Genomic DNA, 25,764 nt, shown 5'->3' on the forward strand with positions numbered 1-25,764 from the left:
TGGTACACTTAGTGCAGTGTCTAGTCTCCCACTTCTGAAGACCTGGAAAAAACAAATTTGGCCAGCTGAAGGGGACCACAGCCCAACTCTGCTGCACCATATTGCTGGGCTTGGCTTCCCTGCATCTTTTTGGCAGGATAATTGCATATTTTATGGATAAAACCCCTCTGTTTTCTTGCCTCTCTGAGCTCTGAGGATGGGCACCTGGAGATGAAGACTTCTGACCTGGAATCACCTTCTGAAGAGCCACTAATATAATTTGAGCTCTCACTTCAGTGAGCTCCCCGCGAACTTATTTACATTTGGAAGTTAAATTACCTATTTGCACTTCATAACATCCAGCTGGAGTGAATTCAGTGTTTTTATAAGTCTGAGACACAGGGGTAAAAGAAAATACCATTATTGTTCCTTCTAGAACTCCAAATGACACAGTGGTGACTGTGATTTATGAAGGTGCTGTAGTCTCATCAATCACTCAGCCACCTCTCAGATGTACTATTGACATCTTCAGTGCTCGTTAGTGAGGGCATAAAGATGTTTGAATATGACATTTTGGCACCCAGCTAAATGAACTCCTTATCAGAAACCCTTTGAAGTGTCTTAGGAAGATGGTCCCATTTGGAGGTTTTGATTGCTCTTACATTTTCCAGTTCAATGTGTTATGTGGAGGATGAACATGTTGACAGACCAAGAAATCCAAGATGGGATACAAAGCTAATTTCAGTGTTGGTGTAGTCCTCCCTCAAAACACTGCAGGCTGCTTGCCCTGACCTTTATGGGAATGTGCAAGGCACTTTTGCTTAGAAATTTTGTGGAGGCAAAATCAAGGAAAATTCCCTGTTGTGAGCAAAAGGAAGTCTTTGAAGTGAATGCTTGGCCAGAATTTGTGCCTAGACTCCATTTCTTTTTTTTCAGGGCTAGAAAAATATGAGTTTCCAAGAGAACGGCTCAGGTCATACCATGGGGAAAATGAGAAGAGTATTTGGATTTACCATGTGGGAGACTGTTGTCAGTAGGATTTAGATGGATCTTGTAACATGGTTACCTCAGATGACTTTCCGCCACTCCTGCATTCACCAGATTCTGGTGTTCATTAGGGTCTAGAGGTCAGGGAACACAGTAAGGCTTGCCTAAATTGTGACTGTTTGCAGGAAGAGCCAAGAAAATGGGGCACTACAAGAAACCTCCACTGTGTTATATTGAAGTCACTCTAGCAGCCACTAAAAGCAGCCAGAGATTGCTTGAAATCTTCAGTAATGATCTGGGACAGAGTTTGTAGGTGGTACCAAATTGGGCAGGACACTTGTTACAGCTTAACTAGAACACTGAAGTGTCCGATTTGGGGTTCTCCAGCTAAAGAGAGATGTTGGAAAACTGGAGCAATTCCAGTGAAGCTCTACCAAGCTGGTCAGGGGCCTGGAGAATACAGCATATGGGGGAATACTGAGGGACACAGGGCTGTTCAGTTTCCACACAAGAAAGCTCTGGGTGGGATCTTAGTTTATGTTTTTTACTAAGGAATAGGTAGTTCTACAGAAGACTGTTTTTGGAAACACACAGAAGGAAACAGCAGATGAACACCAAAAGCAATAAACATGAGTTGCAGCAATAGAAACCTGATTACATACAAGGAAAAAAATCTTCACCTGGAGAGAGGCTTAGCCGAGGATCAAGTGTCCAAGGAGTTTGGGAAATATTTCTCTGTGGAGATTTTCAAAACCTGCCTGGGCTAATTCCTGAGTAACCTGATGTAACATCATAGCTGGTTGTTCTTTGGGCAGGAGGTTGGAGTGGATAGACTCCATATATTGTTTTCAGCTAAATTATGGGATGGTTTATGTGCTGCAGTCACAGCAGGCAACATTTCCCCCGGATATATTTTTTCACCCTATAGTTTGCAAAAAGTCCATGTAAAATAGGCTTTTAAAATCTTGATGCCCTACTTTCTATGTGAGGGCCTTTCATCTTCACCTGTAATTAACTGAAGCATAGAGAGTTCCTTCTGCTCACTTTGGCTGATGCAGGGTGAGCTGGAGCAGCCTGGCAGTTGGAGAATTGAGGTGTTTGTGACTGTGGTGGCCTGGTCTGTGCCCAAAGAAGTTTGGTGTCTGGGCTTACATGTATACTGGTAATGGAGTAGTATCAGGGGCACAGGTACTGGAAATAGATCTGCTCTGTGAAACTGTAGCATGGTCCATGGAATGTTGTCTCAGCCCAGATAACTCTCCTAGGCAGTCTGGGAGATCACAGAGTTCTGGAATGGTTTGAGTTGGAAGGGTCCTTAAAAATCATCTTGTTCCAATCCCCTTACCATGGGCTGGAACACCTGCCACTAGGCCAGGTTGCTCAAAGCCCCAAAGATACAGTGGGGACCTTCTGTAAATTGACTATTAGGACTAGCCCTGTTATATATCAGGCTGTATTTCCTGTTTGGAGTAATGCTAGCTGGCAAAATCATTCTGACGTACAGGGTATCACTTAAATAAAGTGATATTAAAGATATAGCACCCTTTAGTTTCCTGATACAGATGCTGGTGCTAAAGCAAATTTGTGTGGAGACTGTGGCCTGCTCAGAACTGCGTGGGAGGAAGGAGGCCATCAGTACCAGGCCATGACTAGTGATGGCTAGAGAAGCTGTCAATGTTAGTGTGAGGGTATATGACAAACAGAACCCCAAGAAGCATTTGATAAATCTACAGCTTTGGCATGTGAAGAGTGAATTCAATCTGCTAAGGTGGAGAGCAGAGTCTGTAGTTTGTTAGTGCGTACATATTCCTAAATGAGGAGTGTCCCAAAGGCTGCCCATCTCTGGGGATGTGGGATGCAAAAGCCTTGTTGTGCCTCCCACAGGACCAGCAATGTGTAATTCCCCACACTCCCATGGACACAGTACACGCCTGTGCCAGAGGGCAAGGCCCCTAAGTGGACAGCTGTGGGATCTTCTCTGTTCTGTGTGAGAACAATAACAAAAAAAAAAAAAAAGAATAGGCACCCTCCATGAAATCCTCTGCAGCATTTAGATTTGCTGAGTTTCTCTAACTGGACATTTGCAAAAAGACAATGAATCAGGATTGCTGCATGCCAGATGTTTCCACTGAGATGTCTGACACTCATTGGATCAGAAATCCCCTTAGGAAGTTTGGGTCTTTCAGTAAGGAAATGTTTGCATGGAGCCTTCTTCTTTTGTCATTTGCAGCATGTGAAATAAAATGCTGCCTTTGATTTCAGAAAAAAGACATGTTACCCTCTAGGCTAGGTTTTCTGTGGCTTTCCCATGTCTCTCATGGGTTTTATTGTTATGCTGGTTCTAGCACTCAGTACCTTTTGAGGTCCATTTTTCCCTTTTCCTTCCTCCTAATTAGTGACCAAAAGGGGTTTGTATTCCATTCTCTGTAGTTGTCCTATTCCTTTTAGGAACAATTTGTTGTTGAAGAAATGTCTCCTCGCGAGTTTCTCCCTGAGCTTAGTCCTGGCTGGACAATGAAAGCAAACTGTCAGTCTTACACTTAAAAGATCAAGACTTTGTCTGTGCAAATTGTTCTCACCTTAGGTAAGAAAATAGGCAAAACCACCTGGTAGAGAAAAATACTTGGGAAAACACTTTTGGAACTTCCCATACTCTAAATTTCTAATATGAAATGTTTCTACTTGCATGGAATGAATGTGATTAATGTGATAATGTGATTAAAACAATATTTCTACTTATATAGTAGATTATGATAATATAATTATTACACCTCATAGTAATTTTCATTAGATTTAGAAATATAACATCTAAGAGCAGACAGAGACACTAATCACCCTTGTCTTCAACAGTGGCCAGAGAGAGGTGTTTGAGACACCTCTTGTGATTGTTGCAAAGATGAAAGATTTTTTATTCTCAGCCTTCTTTGTATGGATATATGGGGGCTTCTGATTCTTCAGCGTTCTTTCAATGTATTAGAGTTGTGCTGGAGTCAGATACACCTCATGTAAACACAAAGACTTTTAAATATGAGAATCTGGTATGTATTCTCACAGTCTGCAACTGGTAAATTATTTTTAGGCAGTTTCTTTTGTGAATGGACAAATATTCACAGATGGCATTGTTTTTCCCTTTTAGAATGTCAGTCAGCTACTGCTCTCCAGCTCATGATCAAGCGCTGTCATGGGAAAAGAAGCTGCAGCATATATGCCAGCACCTATGAGTTTGGAGATCCTTGTTACCCAGGCATCCAAAAGCATCTTAATGTCATCTACACCTGTGGTAAGTTACAAATTTCTCTAACTCTCACTGGTATCTATGTTTGTTGAACAGTGGTGTGTGGAGAATAAGATCCAAAAAGTTGTTGAACTTCCAGCTGACTCATGGTGATTCTTATTTGGTCAACCAGGGAAAGCTTTGGATCATCATAGTATTGTAATTCTGTCACTTTTTGTACTCATTGTCTCTATAGAAAAAGCAAAAAATGTGGAAATTATATTTATTAACCCATTTGACTTCTTCAAGGCAGAAAAATCTGACAGTGAAGTCAATCTGCTCAGTGGACATTTACACACTGAATGTTGGCATCCTGAAGCAAAGCTGTGGTTGTCAGTAGGATTACTTTATTCTGTATTTATTTCATTTTGTACCATAGAATCAGGTGATTTACCAAACCATACTCATCCACCGCATTAGTAGAAAATAGCTCCCAAAATCTTCAGGTAAACATTGCAATAATTTTTTTTCTAACAAAATGCTGTTATTAAAAAAAAAAATAAACAGTTGGTGCTCTCAGTTGGAACTTTAAGTCATAGCATTGAGCAGACACTGTGCTCTTACCTAACTAGTCATCTTATTTTGCAACAGAGAAAAGTTGTTCCTGTCTGAGCCCTGAAGTATAAAAACAACATCTGTCTTCTTACTGTGATGACATTTTGGTCGTTTGTAGCTGACATATTTGAAAATATTTCCTTCAGGGTTTTGCTTGCATAGTTGTTGCTAGGATCAGCTCAGTATACCTCTCTGTGTTCCCTTCTGCATCCATCTGGAAGTGCAAATGTTGGTGCTGTACTGAGTGTGCTGAGCAGACAGTGGGACATGCAGACATGCAGACAATGGGTCTGTGGGTCACTCTGTCTGTAACTGCAGCATGCTGAGTGAGACAGAAAGCATCTGAGATGGAGTCACTATAACATTTTGTGTAGTGGCTACAGCATGGTGGATGTGCAGCACCCTGAGGAGCAGAAGCATTGATGCAGGAGCATCAGGCTCTCAGCTCGTCTGGCTGTTGTTTCATTTGGCAGGAGTGGCAGGAAGGTTGGGTTTTGTTTGAAGTTGATTCGGCAAGAAGTAGCAAGACTATCCATGCAAAGCCCTGTGAATTTTCTAGTCAGGAAGGTGATGTTTTTGTATCACTTTTCTCATAAAAAGACTGGGGAGAACCTTATCCTCGTGGGGATTTGACAGAAATGAAGGCAATGCAGAAGGAAAAACAGGAGCTCCATTCCACAAAAATCCAGGGAAAACAAACAGAGCCCCATGATGTATTTCCAAGGGGATTTCTCCATCAAAGGCCTCCAGGGTCTTATTCTAGAATTGTGGCCCTAGTCTCAAAGTCCACTACAAAAGGCACTAATGATCTCTTAATCTGGCCTTAACTCTCTAGTCCAAGCCTAACTGCATCAGGAAATGAGTCACGCTTGAGAGCACAAAATGGCATGTTTTGCTTTTCTGTGGGTAAAATCTGTCTCATCCTTTGAAGGTGGCCATGGCTCCTTTTCAAAACCATGATCTCAGACATGTCTCTGAACTGGATTTTGTGATCAACAGACACATATTTCTCTCCTCAAATAGCAAAGTCCTTCAACATGTGAAAATGAAATAAACAAGAAATCAAATTCCAGTTCCATGTACTTCTGCCAGACAGAACTAAATCCTGGAATTCTTTAGAAGAAATGATAAAACCAAATAATTTGGTATTCTTATGACCTAGAGAATTATACCAGTGTAGAAAACCTCCTGCTGGCTGTCTCTTTGTTTCAGGTTTCCATAAAGCTGTACCCATTATAGCACTCTCCTACTTTCACCAAAACTGTGGGAGTGAAAGGCTGGGACAAATGTGCATGACTGCACTTCCCTATTGCCTGTATCTCTATACATATCCCTGTTTCACAACTCTTGCACTTGGAAACCCTCTTTCTCTTGCTTCTGTATCCTGGAGATCAGTGACAGATGCAGTGACCCTGGCACAGCTTAGGAAATGTGATGGGTTTACAAATGGGTTTCTCTGAGCATCGCTTCAACCCTTGTTGTTGCTGCTTCAAGTACATGACCCCATCACTCTCTGTGATCAGTCAGTGCAGTCAGTCTGCTCCCCTCTGTCACTCCCTGCCTGCCAGACTGTGGCAGAAATGCCCTGCCATGTGTTACTTGTCTTACTTGTGGGAAGACTGCCATGTGTCCTTGGCCAGTGCTGCTGTGCTGCTTCAGAAGAGGTGGAGAGCAAGAACAGCGATGGACCTGGCTGTGGGAGGGAGAGTCTTCATGCAGACATTTCCTTAGTGAGGAACTTCAGTGACTGGGGACAGAGGAGCTGAGCTCTGCTTCTGGTGCTAAAGCATGGGAAGGACTGGAAAGAGTCCTTCTGTTTTCTTCTGATAGCAACTCATGAAAAAAAGTCTGCTGAGTAAGTAATTTATGAGGTGACAAAAGGTAATATTAACTAAAAGCTCATGAGCTGTTAGGAGAAATCACAGCTGAGACGGACCCTGTGACAGATTGGTAGTGTTTATGTAGACCAAGGCCTAGTGAAGAGCTGGTGAGGTGTCTTATCTCCCAGTCCTGGCAGGAGAACATCTGCAAGGTCTCTCACGTCATCATGTCCACACTGTTCTCTAGCCTGAAAGCAGGACCTGGGCCCTATTCCAGATCTCCAAGAGGTGCATGGATGAGGCAACAGCTTTGCTTTCTTTAAGCCATATCCATATTTCTTGAAGGTTAATTCCTCCAGTTTCCATGTTTTATTGGACATTAGAATTCCTGCCAGACACACACAGTTCTGCTGGTGAATCTGTTCTTAAACTAAGGTGTCATCTAACTTTTGCCCTGCTGTATATTTTTAAAATATTGGTTGTAATTACTCCAGCCAGTGGGAATGTCTCAAGTCAGCAGTTCTCCATATCAAATTATACCCCTTTGCACCGTGGGTTCAGGGCCTGCTGGCATCATTCAGCTGAGAGGGAAATGCCACCAATTCATGTGTATGTATGAGATGATTGAAGGGAAAAAGTACCCAGCAGCCTGGTGTGATAGAGATCTCTCATGTGCATTAGCGTCCCATTAGCCCAGCCAAGGAAACATGAAAAATCCTCCAACGTAAAAACATTCCAAACCTGAACCTTGGCAGGAGCTGAAATACAAAAATTTGGCCCAAAGCCAGACTTAGCTAATGGAATGGTATGGAAAGTGGGATTTTCCAGTATGTGGGTCCCATTATTGCACTAATAAATGCATTAATTATTTTTCAAAAGGAAAAGGCAAGTTCATTCTGGGAAGCTCATAAGGCATGGTGAGGTTGAGTTCTGAGTGTGGCAGCTGCAATAGAGTCAGATATAAAAATTTTAGCTCTGCCTTTTCTTTAAAATACCCTGAAAGTCTTAGAGAAGAAAAGAAAATAAAAAAGCATTAATGCAACTGAGAAAAAGAATGCAATAAAGACTTACTAGAAATCTTTCTCTCCTTGTTTCCTCTTCCCCCAAACATCTTCCTTTGTCTCTGTCTTTCTTTGGTATAAAACATTGTATTTTTTTATAATATTTGAGAGTCGCTTGATGGTGGTTTTGTACGTACTGATAAAACTTACTGTGCTCACAATCTTTTCATTTTCTTAATTGTCCAGTTATTAACTTCAAAGGTTCCCTTTAATTATCTATATCTCTTTCCTCTCTAGTTTGCTAGATTAGCTTTTTTGGCCTGTGATGAAGTCTTAACTGAGCACTGCATTAAAACCTGTGGAATTTTTTTACACACACAGTGCCACTTGGACTCAAGGAAGCATTGAAGTGTGTGCTTTATTTTAAGACCTATGGATAATTACCATGAAAGTTAAATATTTTCTCAAAGCCTTCCTTGAGTGAGGATGTGAGGCTTGTCTGTGTGTAAAGTGAAACCTTTTTCTGAGCACTGAAAGTCAAGGGAGACATTCAGAGTGTCCCCACCGCCAGACCTGCCTCCCTGTGCAGTCCATGCAGTCCCTCTGCTAAGGACCTGCTGTTCTTTAAATGCAGTCATCCATCAGAAATGGCTTGATAAGAATAAAAGAAAAATAAAAGGGAGATTGTAATTTTCTTTGTGTCTAGATGTGTTTCAGTGGGCTGGTTATCAGTCCTGATAACTGGTGACCTTTTAGTGCTGTGGTTGGATGTGTGCTGAACAAAATGGAGGAAATATGGTCTCAGTTGTGTTTTTGATGTGGATATCTGTCATACATTTAGATGTGTGCGTGCCTCCTGCTTGATTTATGCTCATCAGGAAAGGGTCATTGGGCTGAGAGCTAATGAACTGCCATGGCAACTCATAAATTGCTTGGAAAACCCTACAGTTCTGCCACATTAATAATCCTGCCATCCTGCTTTATGAGGCAATAAGCTGAGTCCCAGGGGCAAGTGTTTCACGTCCCAACGAGAGAACTGTGCAGGTAAAGAACAAAGCCTGAGCACAGGGACAGCAGCTACTGTTGCCTTGGGGGTCTGGTGCTGCTGGGAGACCAAATGGGTCAAGGAGAGGTGGTCGAGGTGCTCTGGGGTTATGGGGGTGTGCTGACTTCTGCTTTCTCTGAGTGCTTGGGAAAACAGCCTGGCATTCTCTAAAATGTGTTTAAAGAAATGTTCTTTCAAGCTGGACTAGAGGCAGAGTCTGTGTTGAACAAGGCAGCTCTGAGGTGGCTGCCCTCATGATGATGATGAGGAGGGAGGCAAAAAAGCTGCACAAATTCTCTCCTGTCATCTCAAAGGGACTGTGCTCTGGTCCATTAGCTCCTCTGCAGTAAATCTATCAATGCCTCAGGCTGGATGAATGTAATGGTTCCTTTTGCTCTTAAAATTTATGAATTCATGAATGTAGAAAATATATTTTTATCACTGCAAAAGCACTTTCTGTTGCTATAAAACTCAATTCCAAGACCTGCATAAAATAGAAAAGGAGAAATTTCAGAATTCCAAGAAAAAACAAAAGCCTTTGGAGCAGGGCAATGCAGGCAGGGTGAGAAAGACAGACACAGAATATTTAATGCAGACTTTCTTTCTTCAAAAGTTGAAATAAAATTTCTGTTTACAAACAAATAAACATTGTTAGGCAGTCTAGCTCTAGGGATGTTCCACTGAATGTATAATGTCTGATAATGTTTGTTTAACTGGGATTCTCGTATAATGCTGTGAAACAGAACTTACAGACATGTAGATTTGAAATTCATGGCTACGTGGGTTTGACCTACCAAATAAATAAACAGAATAATGTTTATGATTATTATATAAATATGATATAATTCCATGTAGCTACTTTCATTGCCAAGACACTGAGTTCAGAGATAGTTTAGGATATCTTTTCAAATAATTTGTCTTATTTTCCTAAGTTAGTAGAAATTTGTCCAGTAATTTTTGTATTAAGCCTATGCTTCTTTTCAAAGTACAGAGTATTTTTTTAAAAAGCAATCCAGTGCTCATGTAATGACTACAAATATTGAAAAATTCATGAAGTGGGATTCATCTGACCAAGTGTAGACATATAAGCCATAGAGATTTATAGTGTAGACATTCCCATTTGAGAAAAATTCCTTTTGCAGGTAATGTGGAGAAGCAGCTGCTTTTGAGGCACAAATCATCTCATCCTAAAGTAAGTGCCTGAAAGAGATGAACTGCATATCTGAAGTGACAGCTCTCCTGTACTGACTGTAAAGGGGCCTTCTGGTGCTTAGCTGACTTATTGTTGTCTACATGTAGAGCCTCTACAATGCAGATATTTACATTTACATCCACTCATCCCTGGAAGTGTTCAAGGCCAGGTTGGTGGGGCTTTCAGCAACCTGCTCTAGGTGTCCCTGCCTGTCCCTGTCCCTGGTGAGGGTGGCTTGGGACTGGGTGAACTTTAAGGCTCCTTCCTACCCAAACCATTCCGTGATTCCACAGTTCTATGATCTGGTTAGATGCTTTCAACGACCCTGTTCTTATGAGAATGTTTATTTTGGTCCAAATTATAATTTCTATGTAATAATAACAGTGTTTTCTCCTTATATTTATTGGTTTCCGCTCCCACTGTTTGACAGATCTCGAACTCTTAAATATTTATCCAGGTAAGAGAGGAATATAATGTTTATTTAAGTTCTTGAGAATTTACCTCTAGCCATGAGTGTTAATGCTGAAAAAGTTCTCAAATGGCAGCTTGGTGTCTTGCACCACAGCTCAAGGTTATATCAATCTCTATACTTGGGTTTGGAGGGGGGATTTCCTATTAATTGATTTTAAATGGGATTGAGGTCCATTTTCTGTATTTCATATTTATTAATTCCCTCAATGTTTCCAGGACCTAGGATGGGGTCAATATATTTGCTAACTTCTTTGACCAACTGGTTGTTCTTTTTGACTTTTGTTCTTAAGGTTAGATTTGTTCTAAACTGTCAAGGGCTGCATCTGGTGGTATGGGAGAGGGGGCAGAGTAGATTTTCACGGGTGATGTAATGTCTGTTACCAGTTTCTGCAAGCAGATGGACTTGTTGAACCTCCTTCCAGACTTCTGCATGTTTCCATCCAGGTGAAGGAAAAGCAAAAACTTAGACCTCACATTCGGAATTAGTCATACTTCAACACAACCTGTTAAAAAAAATGTGGCAGTGTAACTAAAAGCTGCACTATGATGGGTGAGCAGAGAGCTCAAGGCTGATGTCTTCTGACTTCTGAGGCTGTGTTTTTATCACCTTTGATGATGACTTTACAATTTTTGTGGATGCAGGTTCCTGCATCTCAGAGAGAAGGACAGAGGAAGCCCCTCAGTCAGTGAGACCCATAATGTGGATTCATGGCCTGGATCTGTTGGAGCTCATGGATTACCTGAGGGTAAAGGCAAGATGCCATCTCTTTTGCTGGCCAGTGCTGAAATGAGTGAAGCACATGCTTGACTGGTGGGCTTATATATATACCTTATATATAGCTGCTATAGGTATACAGGCTATAGCAGCTCTGCCATCCTGCACCAAGGAGGAACATGCTACAGGGACAAAGAGCTGTTTATGTTTGACATTAGTGGTTGCACTGGGATGTCAAACATGACACAAACAGCCTCATTAGTTTTAAGATGAAGGTTGGTAAATCAGGTAATTGAAAACTGTCATTGTGCTGGTGCTGTCTGTCTTTGCTTACCGTACAGCTCGCTGTAGCTTGACAGGAGTGAACCCAGGAGAGGCTGAACATGCCTGGCCTGGCTGGGCCAGACACAGCAAGTCTTCATTACCAGGGCAGAATGAGCCTGTGTCTGATACAGGTTAGGGTAAATAAATATTCTGAGGAAGGAGAGCTCTGCATCTCAAGTGGAGGAGGAACAGGTAATGCTGTCACCTCAAGGGAAAGGCTTGAAACCCCTTTGATTCCTGCAGAGAAGAAATAGAGGCTTGGAGATAAAAATCATTGCCTAGAGGATGGGGAGGAAAGAAAAAGGGGCTGGAGGAAGCAGAGACGGAGTTCAAAGGACATTTTTTATGATGATCCTAAGCAGAATGAGCTGTAAGACAGGTGCTACCTTACAATTAGGCAGCAGCCTGCTGCTGCGGTCCTTCAACTCTGGGAGAGCTTCTGCTATGGAAAGAGTCCCATGAAGAATTAGCTAAAGTACTCTGCAACCCCTGACTTCCACTGTTCATAAGGTGTGTGCACCTGAGACCTCTAATCTTTTTATCTCTATGTTTTGTATGGCTTTTTTTTGGTTTAATTTGGTAAGGACTGTGGCCTAAAAGTCACAGGGGAAGACTGCAGGGAAGAGGGGTCAGTCTGTTTTAGTGGAGTGGTGATAGGAAGGAGGCAGGTGGGACTTTTGTTTTTCATTCTGGTACTATTAATATATTTTATAAATTTAGAAATTTAAGAAATGTTTTATAATGGACCTGTAGTTTCTACTGTAATAACTGTAATGCTAAACTCTAATGTAACCAAGATTTGATGGTGGCTGACACAACTTTGAGGTTACTAAATAGATTTTCTCACCGAATGGTTTCCTCTGGCATAAATATGCCCGAATCCTTGAGGCTGAACAACAATCTGCCATCTACAGAGTGGATTTCAGGCCTGGGGTGGATCTGGAGGGCTCTGCCTGGCTGTCCTGAGACCTCCATGCTTGAGTAGGAGTGGTTCAGTCTCAAAATCACTCATGATCCATCCATAATTTCACCCCAGAAAAGCAGATCTACCTGAGAGTGATTGTGCAGGATGACATCTGAATGTCACATGTCTAAATGAAGCCTTTCAGGAGCTCTGGAGAGAGAGAAATGGAGCAGAATCAAAACTACATGGCTATCTCTGTAGTGATTTTTTTTTCCCTGTAAGCTTAACCCTGCTGTACAGACTTTCTATTCTTTGTCATATCGATGCCTTTAATGATGCTTTAAAAATTACGACCATGAGTAAGTGGTAGATATTTATAATTTCAATACCACAGGTTATTTTTTTTTTACCTGGGAACCTCATTGAATAGCCTCATAAATAGGATTACTGTTGTGTCTCCATGCCTGTTAAGACCTGTGCAGATTTCAAATATAGTAATTAACAGTAATGTTGGCAGGTATGAGACTTCTTTACTGGTGAGGAGGTTGGCAGCCAGTCTGCCAGCCCTTTTCAAGCAGGAGACTGCAGGCTGCAGCTGGAGGAATGTCTCAGCAATGAGTGCTGACCCTTGATTCAGCGATCACCCTAACTCCTCCTAATTGAGGTTAATGCCAGAAGCATTGACACCTTGATGCTCGCTCATTAGTGCCTGGAGGCTTCTGGAGATTGCTGACAGCTCAGTGAAACACACATTAGATTAAATTTAAAGGGAGGGTTTGACACCATGTCCAATTAAGATATTTTTGCATTAATATGTATTTGCCTTCCCTTTTTAAAAACATATCAAGACAATGGCATTTCCTTGCACCCTTTATAGAAGGATTCACGGCCCTTCTGCCAGCACACGCACATTTCTCTGCTGTGCACCTCTCACTGCCCTGCTGGTTTCTACTGCCCTCTCTCCACTTTAATGTGAAACAAATAGCAAATCCTCTGGGATCTGGAAAATTTATTCCTGGCTATGAAAAGAGAATTAGAAGACCAGGACAAAGAGAAGAAAACAAAAATAGCAATTTTTTGAAAGTCATCAGTGCTGCAAATATACATGACCTCTTGGTACAGGTGAGGTTTTTGAGCCATTGCTGTAATAGAAAATCAGTATAATAGGCACTCAGGGGTGTCTATAGACCATTAATGAGAGCTACATGGACACGGATATGTGGTTTACTGGTGAACTTGTCTGGGTTAATGGCTGAACGCAATCTTAGAGTAATTTCCAACCTAAACGATTCTGTGACTCTATGATCAAATGTGTAATTTAATTGCTGGGAAGTGCTGTAATGAATGTTACCACGCCTACAGGCATCAGCAAGGATTGTTGTGCAATGCACTCACTTGCTAAGAAGTGTTTCTTGCTATGAGTGATGTTACATAGGCAGGGCCAGCCAAACTTTGTGAGAAAGTGTTGGTCTCATTTTGGGTGTGTAGACAACATTTACACAGGAGTTTGTGTCATGGCAGCTGAACCAAAGAGCTATCAACTCTCTTATCAATGAATATTCTGTGCAATGTATTTTCATTGTTACATGAGTAGATATGGAATTCTCACCATGCAGTATTTCCTGCCCAGTCTTTGATTATATGAAATGAAAAGAAAGCAGTAGGATATGGCAAGTTAATTTCTAATTTACTGCTGTTTTGAACCTGAGGTGTGGCTCTCCATGGTCAAACCACTAGTCCTGTGTGGACTAGGCAGGGAGGAGGGTACTGTGCCTAATGTGAGTTATGTGATTTATAACAGCTGAATTATGACCAACCTGGGTCTCTTTAGTGTCACTAAAAATAATTTCTCTTATTCCAGTTCAAGTTCTTGTTTGGGACAGGCCAGAAGTAATGGCAGAGTGTAGAGGCTGGCTTTTATGTATCTTCTCACTACCTGTGAACAAACCCAGCCCTACATCATCCTTCAGTTCTATAAGAGAATTCCAGGGAATCGCTTTCCCCTCCCTTTGGACATTTCCTTGCATTTCTGCTTGGTCTCTGAGGCCCAAGGCATGGGCATTTTATCTTCTGTTTGTATGGAAATTTTGGAATGGGCTTTTATTGTCATGCTGTCTGGTTGTCCCTGCCCTGGTGCTTAGAGATTGAGATGCCACTGAGGCATTTAAGATAGACACCTCCCAGAAGTTCCTTAAGTCACGTCTATGCAGCACAGTTTTGGGGGGTACCCCACCTTACTGTGGGGAGGAGATTGCCATGGAAGTCTTGTTCTTTGCTTAACTTTCCTTAACATTCATCTGGCACTTGCATTTCCAACCTCCTTTTCAAGACCTCCATTTATTCAAAATATCCACACCCAAACAGTTAATGCCCCTTCAGACAGACACTTCAAATACTGTTGACAGTGGCTACTTTTCATGTCCTGTTTTAGTCACTGTTTAGCTAAGCCATTCATGTTCAGCTCCTTTAATCTTTCCTCATAAATCAACCTGCCCAGCCACTCAATTGTCTTTTTGTTGCTCTTTTCCACAATTACCTGTATCTTTTAACAAACACTGAGCAGGCTTACGATTATTTTCCTGGGGGCCGACACTTGCATCTGTAAGCAGAAACTTACAATCTCTTTGCCATAGACTAGCCATGAGTATTTCAGCATTGGGCAGCAGCAGCACCACTGCCCAGGAAAAAAAGCTGACTTTCTCTCTGGAGTTTCAGTCCCAAGTGTCCTGCTGCTCAGTATTTCACTTATTAACCCTCATTTAGGTGAACTGAACCAAAAAATGTAGGAACTTCTGAATGTCAGAGTAGGGCAGCATTTCTGTATAGGGAGAACAGGATCATGGGGAGCAGTATCAGGATCCTTTGCTGGCTGGATGTGTTTCCAGCTTTACTGACACACAGGCGGGGGGTCTTAAGGATGACTGGTACTGCATAATGTAAACAATGAAGCAAATCCTACTAGATCCCTTCCAAAGAGATATTTAACTAAATTCCTAACCCATGAGCCCACCCTGGGCCATCTCTTATCTTTGAAAGCCATCTCACAGCTGCCTGCAAAGACTCTGGAGGCTGGTTAATCCCAGCAGATGGACCTTGGTGTCCCTGCCTCAAGGGGAAGCAGCAAGGGAAGGAGGGCAGAGTCTTGGAGGTCTCTTTGTTAATGGTGTCACTCCATTTAGGTTCAAGCCAAAGCCTCAGGGAGAGGCAGAAAACTGGTATGCAGCTTCATCTGGAGTCCAACAAACCTGTTTTGGGTCAAAAGTTTCCCCAGCCTGGATGTGCTCATAGCTTGCAGGGACCCAGGGAGTATGTATCAAGGACCAGCCTGTAAATGGGGATGGTGCTATTTAGTCCCTGGATCATGTGCATTTGCCTCAAGCTTTGATGAAATTCTCAAAGTGTTTTCTTTAGAAGAAAAAAATGCCTCTTGGAGTGGACAAGAAATGCCTTTTTTAAAAGGGTCCATGGAAAATTAGAAAGAAAATAACAGCTTACAAAAGGGCAACCCCCTGCTACACCTCTTCCCCAGGCATGGTAGTCAGCATGGCCCAGTGGAGGGGCACTGCCCTAAAGGCAAGAGGTTTTCAGCTTAACCCTGATCAATCATCAGCTCTCTGGGCAGTCACTGTGCTTCCTCCTGCCTGGCTGGTTGGACCCTGGGGCTGTTTGCTCAGCATCTGGCAGGAGAGAGCAGCAGCCTCCCCTCCTCCCTGGGGTTTTGGTTTATGCATCGAGTGCAGACATGATCACACAGATGTGAGGAGTCTCTGCTTTCAGTGCCTACAGAACTTTATTGACATGAAGCTTCAGAATGATCAGGAATTAAACTCCTGCCTGACATGTCCATTTCTGTCATGATAGTTCACTCAGGCGTGAATTCAATGACAATCTCACATTTATCTTTTTTTGTTGTTGTTTCTTCTTATTATAATTTTTATTACTATGAAAAATAACTAATATTAAATTCCCTTCCTCTCTACTTTTACCCCAGTGGAAAAAAATATAATCACCTGGGATATAGTTCAGGATTACATACTAACACATGTTTTTTAACATGCTGCATGTTGATCAAAGGGTCTGACTTCTGCTGTGTGAAAGCTGTATCTGATTCCCAGAGGAAAGGCAAATTTTCTCCTCTCTGCTATTAGAGATGATCAAAAACTTCTGCAGATGCCTTGGGTATCAATGAAAAATGAAGTAAAGGATGTTGGTGTTATGTTGTGGCTCTCTTTTGTGAGGATTGAACCACCTAGTAAATTTAGGTTGGAACACGTGTAATGTAAATTTTCTGTCAGATATTTCTTAGCTTGTTACAGAACTAACAAACAAATGAATTTTCTTTCTTTACCTCAGAATTCTTTGTCCTTTAAGTTGTGCTGATTTAGATATGAGGGTACCTCTGACAGTACAGAAAATTAAATGGGGAAGGCACAGATACTGGTTTGTACTTTCTGTTTTTCTTTACTTCCTGTTCCCATTCAGCATTGTCAGGGTAGTGATTTTCTCTTAAGCAACACTTAGGCCTATGCATATGTTTGTATTTAATTTCCAGATGGGGAGGCAGGCCTCTAATAACAGTGTGAGCTGCTGCTTTATGGATCTGGCTGGCTGAGTGACTTACCTTCCTTTTGCAGCTGGCCAAGAAACGGCGCCCCACACCCGGGATGCCGACACACTCCTGGCTGAGCCAGCCTTTTGGACTCTCAAGCCAGACTGGTGCAAAAAATGACTTACCTGTCCCAGGCTGTGAAAAGGTTCACCAGCTCTTTACATACATGGGGCTCTTGTACCCAGGATCGTAGAAAGTGCTTTACTTTCTGTCATGACCAGTCTTTCTAAATGTGTTTCCTGAAGTCTTGGGCAGATTTTATTCAAGGAAATGTATTTAACCATTAGCATTGATATTTTGGTTATGGCAAAAATATTTTTCTATGTAAAGGGACTTGAAATGATCCCTCTGTTTCTCTGTAAGTGCTTCTCTGCAGACTTCCTGAAGGGATTTCTGTGTCTCTGTGTCTCAGGGGTCTCATCCTGGCTTGGAGAGTTGTGTTTTCCTGAGAGACCTTACTGAGCAAGTTGTAGGTCTCAGTGTAGCTGGATCCAACCCACTTTGAAGTTCAAGACTAAAGGTTTGGACTAGAGACCTGGAGTATAAGTAGAAGGTTGGAGTACTGAGTACACAGACATATTGATCTGGAGAGTAATGCATTTGCAAATAGATGTGTTATTAAACATGCTCTAATGCTGACCAGATGTAGCTGTCTATGGTATAATCAGCTACATATGGACTAGATACCTTGGCCTCCCTTTGTAGTCAGTATATGAAAAGAAAAAAGGCATTTCTATGTTGCAGTTCATCTCATTTTCAAGTAGGTATCTCAGGTACCCCTTACAAGTGCTTGCTTCTCTCTTTCATTTTTAAAGAAACCTGTTGTGACTGGACCAGATGTGAATATCTGCATTGTCAACATCTGAATGTCAAAATAGGCCAGATAGTTCTTATCTTCAATATGTTTTCTAGAAAATTATCTATTTTCAATAAGTATGTTCTTAAGTCTTCAAACCTCATCATGTCTAAATTAACTTCAAGCACATCATTGATTACAATTCCACTAAATTGCTTGAAATAATTTCTTTTTTAAAAAACATATTAGTCTTTGACAGCTTCATGTCTTATTACCAGAAATGTAGAAAATTAGTACATTGTTAAATAGTATCTGCTTTGTGTAAATAACATCTCTTCTGAAGAGTTCTTAGCCTTCAGTGGGTTTGAACCCCGTTTTGCAGGATGGAATTCGGGTTTTGATTCTGATTCTGAATGTAACTGTGCAGAGGTTTCACAGCTCTTGCTGTAGCCAAGGAGATTTGTTTTTGTACTGACAAGGTATGTAGAGCTCAGTAGCCCATATATACAAATAAAGTGATATTTTAGACAATTTGGTTTATTTATAGATCTTGCCTAATATTTGCACAATCTGTCTCTGATGTTTCAGCCCAGGGCCTTTCAAAAGCACTCAACAGTCATATTTAACTGGATCATGGGTATTTGACCAGCTGAATTATTCTTGGGTCAGTGCTGACAATAATGGGTTCTCACACATGGAATGCCCATGTGGACAGTTACATGTTGACTTCCCAGCTTCTTGTCACTGTGCAAAGATGAAACCTTGGGAAGGGTTTATCTTTGTCTGAGGGATGCAGTGGTCTTAATATAGTTTCCTTGCTGTGGCAGCTGTTCCTGTGGAGGATACAAGAATGCGGGAGAGAGGCGTGTTGCTATTTATTTCTTGTTTTTACCCATCTTTGAAAACAGCAGATCCCAAAAATTGACATGGCAATGATGTCCTTCTTACAGCACAGAAAAGCAAAGATTCTCTTCTCTATTTTGAGACATCAAAGGATTCCAAGTCCTTCTGGAGTGCACTTCCTTTTCCCAGTTAGTGAAAAAAGAAAACCTTTCCCAATCTTTTGTTTCAGTGGAAGCTTACCCAACTCAGAAGCAGGGGTTTACTGTTAGGGCTAGAGTTTGTAACATTGAAAACACAACAATTCTCAAACACAAATGCCTTGAACCAACACAAGAGTAACAGCATGTCCCATAGTCAAAGCTCCTAGTGGTTATGTACCTTATCAGGCAGAATGCTCCTGCAGATCCAGTTTCACCAGCTCTGTGTGGTGTTTGTCCATGTGGAAGCAGCTGGGGTGTCACCAGCAGATCCATGAGCACCTCCACAACCCTCCTGCTTACTGCCCAGCCATCCTGTGTGCCCAGCTCTGCAGGGGAGGTTCTACCTGGTTTGAAGGACATGCTGCAGCCAAGCCTGCAGGAGCTGCTTGCTTGGACAACCTGTGCTGCCTAAAGAGGGGACCAGGCTCCTCCAGTTAAATGAACACCTCCAGAAACACAGGGAAACTCTCCATTTTAAGCAGAACGTTAAGTGCATGCAGCTTCCAACCACGTCCTGTGGTTTGTGAGGTTCTACCAGGAACTACCCCACCCTGATCTTGGCAAAAGCCAGCACAGTCTAATTAGAGCCTTTTCCAGCTGACTCCAAACCCATCAGCACCATCAGCCAGCCTTGTAGCATGCCATGCTTGGCCACTCCACTGTCCCTGCCCCATGGAGGTGTCCTGGGAGTTACTAGTGCTGGTTTGGTGCCTACTGGTGGGAAATCCCTGTCCCAGGGTGAGTCCCCCCAGCTTGCAGCCCCCAGCATCTTCTGTGCACTTGGTGTCTCCCAAGCAGCAGAGGGGGCAGGGAATGAGTCTGAATACATCAAGGAGGCAGCTATGATCTGCCAGGCTTCCCTTTTAATGGGCAGCCAGATTGGGGATTTAACTGTGTTTTGGAGAGAGTCCCCATGGGCTACACTTGTGCAGTAAAAATGTTCCCTGGCCCTAAGGGCAAATGGCAAGGCATGGCACGCATCTGAATAGAGGAAATCTCTATATCCAAACTAACTTCGGTGAAAAGTCCCTGTTCTGTCCCCTGGGCCATGCCAGGGTGGAGAACAGACCAAAATATCTCTGGAAATTTTATAAATTACAATCTGTGTACAATTCCAAGCCAGTGCTTGAGCCCCTTAGTTTATTAATATAGTTATATCCCGCATGTGAAGGTCAAATCAAGGATTTTTATTGTTCAGTATTCTTCTGGTCCCTCTTTATTTTTTTTCAGTCTTTCTGAGATAACAGGCTATGGCATTCATGAGCCTGGTATGCTAAAAAACATCCCTGCTCCAGATCAACACAGCTTTACTGTCAGAAAGGGCTATGGAGCTGAAAAAAAATATGGGGGAAGCCATATGGCCCCTGTGAGTTAGAGAATGAGTCTGGCATTGGCCAGGGAATGGCCAGTGAACCCTGAACTTGGTTCCCACCATAGTGAGAGAGCAAGAGAACATAGGTGAGGGGTATGCCCTGCCACTGCAGGGGAATCTGCCACATTTTTTGTTCTTAGGCTGTTCTCAAATATTTTTGTCTAGTTCTTTCTCTCATTTTTGTTGCCATAAGGTTGGCAAAGCAAAACCAGCTAATGCCAGTCATTCTCTCTGTCCACAGGACACGGCCACTTGTCTGCTCAAGTTTCCTCCTCTCTTTTTGCTGTTCTCTCCCTCTGAGAAAGGAGCAGCTGTTCCATGCACCTCTGTCTGGGACTTTCAGAGCAGAGAATGTCTCTTCTCTCAAATGAATGACCTTGGCTGTGATTTCTCAGCCTATTTGGAAGGAAAAGAAATTGGACAACATCTGTCATTATTTAGATTGGCAGTGGAAACCAAATTGGGCTAATTTGATAACTTTGAAAAATACTAACTGCTCAGAGAAGTGTTTCCTTTGGACATGTACATTTAATTTATTTCTTTAATTACCCCTCCAAATCTTTATTAAATATTAACAGTTCAGTCTGAACTTTAGTTTGCTTTGAAGGTCCTTGGGATCAGATCCTATTGCCAAGAGAAGCTGGAGAATTTCTAGTCATTAACCAAGAATGACTCTGAAAGGGGTTTTGGGATCAGAAATATGGAGATATTGAAGTAACCTTTCTAGTCAAAGTTTGAATCCCTTCTTAGATAACAGCTATTGCTGGGAGAAAGTCCAAACTCCCTAAACACAGTGGGCAGAAAAAGTCAGTCCGAGATGATGTCTTGTCCAAGTGGCCCCTGGAACCTGCTGCAAAATTTCAAGGGAGTCAACAGGTTTTGAGTCAGGTCTCAGGTGACTCTGCTCTTCCATAAACATAGAAGGGTAGCAGTAATTCTAGACCATGGTGCTCATTTTGGTCACCATATTATTAGAACAGATTTCCAGTCCACAAACACACCCTTTCCTTTGCTAGCCCAGCAGATCCCGTGAACCAAACGTGCTGTTGAAAGACAGTTGCAGATAATGTGGTTTCCCTGAACCTTTCAAGCATGTTATAAAACCAAAGGAGCTGCAGTAATTGTCATTATTAGTAAGCAGACTTGGAGCCCGAGTCTGAATTTGCTCTGAGTATAAACAACCTGTGCTCTTGTGCATCCTCCCTGCCTTTGGTGATGAGTGTTTCACTGTGACATTAGGGGTTGAAGGCTCTGAGATAATGATTTCAGCTGTGTGCCTCTTAGTGCTGTAAAGCCCATAGAATATCAGAAAATTTATTGCTGTGACTTAGTTGCAAACTCCCTGGAGCAGACAAGGGTTGTGGACCCCATGATAAATAGCACACACTAATATTTAGCAAATGATAATGCAGACCACAGAAAAGTGGGAATAGAGGAAAATATATTCCCAAGGCTGACAACTAATGCAAGGAGCCAAGAAATAGTTTGTGGTGGGAGGGAATTTCCCCAGCTTCCCTCCTCTATGCATAAGTCACTGCATTACGGATGTGTTGCACAGGGCCCAACATTGATCCCTCCAGCACAAAAGTTACTCCTGGCAGGAGTTCAGAACATACAAACTCACAAAGCCCTGCAGGCAGAGCAGACCTGATGTTTTCCAGCCCCAGCTGGAAGGTGGTAGAGCCTATATTTGAAGCAGATGAAAGGCTTGTGAGTAAAGCTTAACCAGTTGTTTATAGGGCTTCTCTGATGCGTCTGTGCCATCTGCTTCATGTGCAGGGCAGGTATCTCACCAGACCACTTCTCTGTCAGCCCTTCCCAGTTAGACCCTTTCCAGAGGGCTAAAAAATCCTCTGTCTTCTTCCACCCAACTGACAAGGACATATTTGTTCTAGGAATCTCCCTCTGCCTGGGATGTGCCCTCCTGGAATAGTGACATTCCTTGACAGTAAACAGAAATGTGTCATTTCAGGGGATGAGACACATACAACATGATGTCAGAGGGTGGTGGGTGAGCCCTTCTGGGATCAGGATCCCTTGGTGAGGTATTGTACATGCATGTGTACAGACAGCACTGGTCTTGTGAGAGCAGTGCCAAATTATGTCAGTCCTTGGGGCAGGAGGGTTTGTACAGCTGGAAAGGGGTTGGGGTAAGCTGGGGGCTGGGATGACCCACGGCCCCTTGTCCTTTTTATGGCCTTTAAAAGAGGCAGTTGGAAGGTGGATGATGCCAACCAGCTGTGCCTGCCACTTCCAGTCTGGCTTGGGGAAGGGGATGGGCATGGTGAATTCCTGGTGAATGAGTAGAAAGGCAGGAGAGGGAGGAATGAGAGGGGCAAGTCACAGTCTTGAGACATGACAGGTCTACAGTGGATGAGGCAGCTTCCCCTTGATGCCTGCAGGAAATCTGGGTCATTAGAGGGTGATGGATGCCTTTAGCAGAGCTGTCTGGCCTGTGGTGATGGAAATTGTCCACCTCATGTAGCACCACTGTGCTTAGTCCACAGCTGAAATGAGCAGACTCAGAGGCAGAGGGTGGCAATTAAATTAAAGCCTAAGGGCTTTAAATGTTACTTTGGGGTAGAAGGTAAAAAAATTATGCAGGTAAACAGCTGATTGCAAGAGGTAAGGCTTTTATTGCAATTGAATTTGATTTTTCCTTCATTTGTGGGAAATACAGACTGTCAGTAATCAGACATTCAGTCATGACACTTCTGAGAGACAAGGATTAGATCTGCAGACTTGGGCTCATAAGATGAGAATTTAAGTTTCCTGTGTGATTATATGGAAACTGCAGTAAAACACACATAAAACCAAATTGCAAGTCATGTGTTTCAGATGCTGGAAAGGGAGGAATGATGGATAGCCTGTGGCAAAATCCAATGTATGTACGTGTGACTGCAAAAGATCAGAAGAAGGCATAAGCATCTGATTTAGAATACTTGTAGTGCAGAGGCAGATTCGTAGCATATGTCGAGAGCTTATAGGGAACAGACCATGCAGTATGTGATACCACACGCAGAGAGCCAGCACTCTGGAAACTTCCTTCTCCTGGGAAAAAGATCATGGAGCGACATTTATTTTTAAGAGGCACCCTCATGTTTTATATATTTGTGCTTTCTGTCATGATATTTGATAGCATTGCATTTCATCACTTGGAGACATGCTGCTTGGGAAGGCAGGCCTGGAGAGTACCTGTGCTGTGCTCAATCCCCTTTCCCGTGGCTGCATGCCACACTAGTCCCTTTATTTGGCCATTGTATGTTCTGAGAGCAAATTGTGTGTAGTTGGGTTGAACTAATGAAGTATATCCTGGAAGAGATGCACTGGAGGAGGGAGGGCACCATGGATTAATAGACCCAAGGAGCAGATCAGTGAGATGCTCACAAATAGCAAGTCCAGCCCTTCCTCCTGAGTTCAAAAATGACTTAACATGAAACCAGTACACTTACAAGTCCCTGTGTTCTCAAATCAAAGCAGCAATGCCCTAATTAAAGCCACTTCTAACCCTGATTCTTTACACACAGCACAGGAGAGCTGGCTGTCCTGCCTGTGCCCTCCCTCTGCCCACTCTGACAGCCCTTTTTATGAGCAGACTGGAACACAGTGCATTCACCTCTGGCTGTGGGCAAGTAGGAGCCTCTGACAGTGTCCTATCTCTTGCTGGAGTGGAGGTGACAGGTGGAGGCACATCTCTACTATCCAAAAGTCTCTTATCTGTGATGACACAGACTCTTTTGTCAACATCTCCTTCATGCTGGATGAAATATCATTTGGTTGAGGCCAGGGGGAGCAACCTTCCTCTTTCAGGTCTGTTTTCCAGCTAGTAGGGGCTGCTTTCAGGTGTTGAACAGGCAGCCAAGACCTCTTACTGCACTTTGCTGACACCATCACTCAGCATCCTCCTGCAGCATAGCTGGGGGGAGTGGGGGGCCCTCTGGCTATTTTCCAGCCACCAACAGCTGCATGTTCCTCTCCAGAGAAGTGACTCTGATCCCAGGAAGATGGCCCAATACAATGGTATTTGGAAAGACCTGCAGCAAAGCAGCAGAACTGGGAAGAAGGGATAATTGCTGGGATAGGAATGGTGGAAAAGAGTACAGGAAGGACAATGGCAATGAGAGATGTGGTTTGCAATGGGAGGGAAGTGTGAGTGATGGAAAAGGAATGAAAGAGAAAACTCTGAGAGGAGCAGTTCAAACACTTTGTAGATAATAGAGGATACTTGAGCCAGGATTTCAATTTTTCAGTTTCTTTTTATATTCCAGTTCTGATCTGAGTTACTGCAGAAGAATTGTTTTATTGTTTTGTGCCTGACTTTCCCCATTTATGAACCAGATAATGGCCATTAGCAAACCTATAGCAGGTGAGGGCATCTTCAGATCCAGGCCTGGAAGTGTTGACACTTGAGCATTATTGATAGACATGTGGAGACAGGCTGTCTCTGTGAATACTTCTGCAAAAATCTTCTTGAGTTTCTTTAAATTTGGCAGCTCCTAGAGCACATGCACCAAACCTGAAGCACCTTCACAAGGTCTGACACTGATACTTATGCCCTTAACTGTTCTGCCAGCTCATGACCTGTTTTGCAGTGTCTGGCGTCATGAGGGGAGGGAGCAGCAGAGCTCTGAGCACAGCCTTAAGGACCAGTCACCCATAAGATTTGTCTGCAGTTCCAAAAGTGCAAGTAAAGTTTCTGTCTGACCCACTCCTGGAAGCCTGGGCAGACCTGTGTGACCTTAGACAGGTCAATTATTCCCTCTATTTTTCACCTCTGCATTTAAAAAATGAAATATGAAGATACTTTGCAGAAGAGTGATAAAAGTAAGTAAGGTAAAGACTAGGATGTGATGAGGTGTATTGAGAATCCATGGAAGTGCTCAGCTGAAAGTTCTCCGTGAAGGTGGATGCCGTTATCTGCTGTTATCTTCACTCAGAGACTTGAAGTGATTTCAATAAATTGTGTGAGATGTGCTGCTTCTCATTTCAGTAGGTCTTAGGCAAGACAACAGAAGAAAGTAATGCAGTGTCACAATGCTGATAGCAAGCAAGTCACAGATGATGATACCAAGAGACTTATTTAGTCCATTTTGATATTTTTTGTCCTGCTTTTCTCATCTCATCAAGCAAGCATTGCTGGACTCTCTCTGAGATCCTTCCTTAGGACCCACAGCCCAAACCTGAAGCTCCTTAAAGGGCTGCCCATTTTGAAGATCTTCACTGTGTCTTCAGCTTTGTTCACATGTCTTTTCAGAACCTGAGTAAGTGATGAGGTTTTCAGATAGAAGTATGACAGACACAGTTGTGACTGTTGTATTTGAGGTAGGCTGCTGCTTGTGCTTCACTGGCCTGTGTGTGCAGCAGATACGTGGAGCTGGTGGTACACAGTAGGGAGCCAGGAATGTTCAATAGTCTGGTGTTCAGTTACTTGGAAGTTTCACATCTTCTGTGTGGATGCTAAATGCAAGCAGCAGGCAGGGAGCACAGTATCTGTGGAAAAGCAAGTCGCATAACTTTCTCAGACTAGTCTGGGAAATCATAAGGAGGAATCAAAATAATCCTCAGAGATAGAAGACAGCCTTGCAGGTGTTGTTTTCTTGCAAGAGAAGGTTGAGGGATGGTGTACCCCACTGATCAATGATAATGTGTTAGTTCACTGACCAATAAGGGTTTTACC

At 42.7% G+C, this 25,764-nt stretch overlaps 1 protein-coding gene across 2 annotated transcripts in view; it reads left to right on the forward strand.

The window, feature by feature from the left end:
* The window catches only part of EVA1A (eva-1 homolog A, regulator of programmed cell death), a 201,603-nt gene that overhangs the window by 94,039 nt on the left and 81,800 nt on the right, over positions 1 to 25,764 (forward strand). For both annotated transcript variants that reach the window (XM_005521823.3, XM_014251410.2), the window contains exon 5: positions 4,103 to 4,246. In XM_005521823.3, coding sequence (XP_005521880.2) covers positions 4,103 to 4,246 — 144 coding nt within the window. The remainder of the gene's footprint in view (positions 1 to 4,102; positions 4,247 to 25,764) is intronic.

Source organism: Pseudopodoces humilis, chromosome 3 (assembly GCF_049639895.1).
Source record: "Pseudopodoces humilis isolate 2021_Gansu_Grassland_sample_001 chromosome 3, ASM4963989v1, whole genome shotgun sequence".
Classification (NCBI taxonomy): Eukaryota; Metazoa; Chordata; class Aves; order Passeriformes; family Paridae; genus Pseudopodoces; species Pseudopodoces humilis.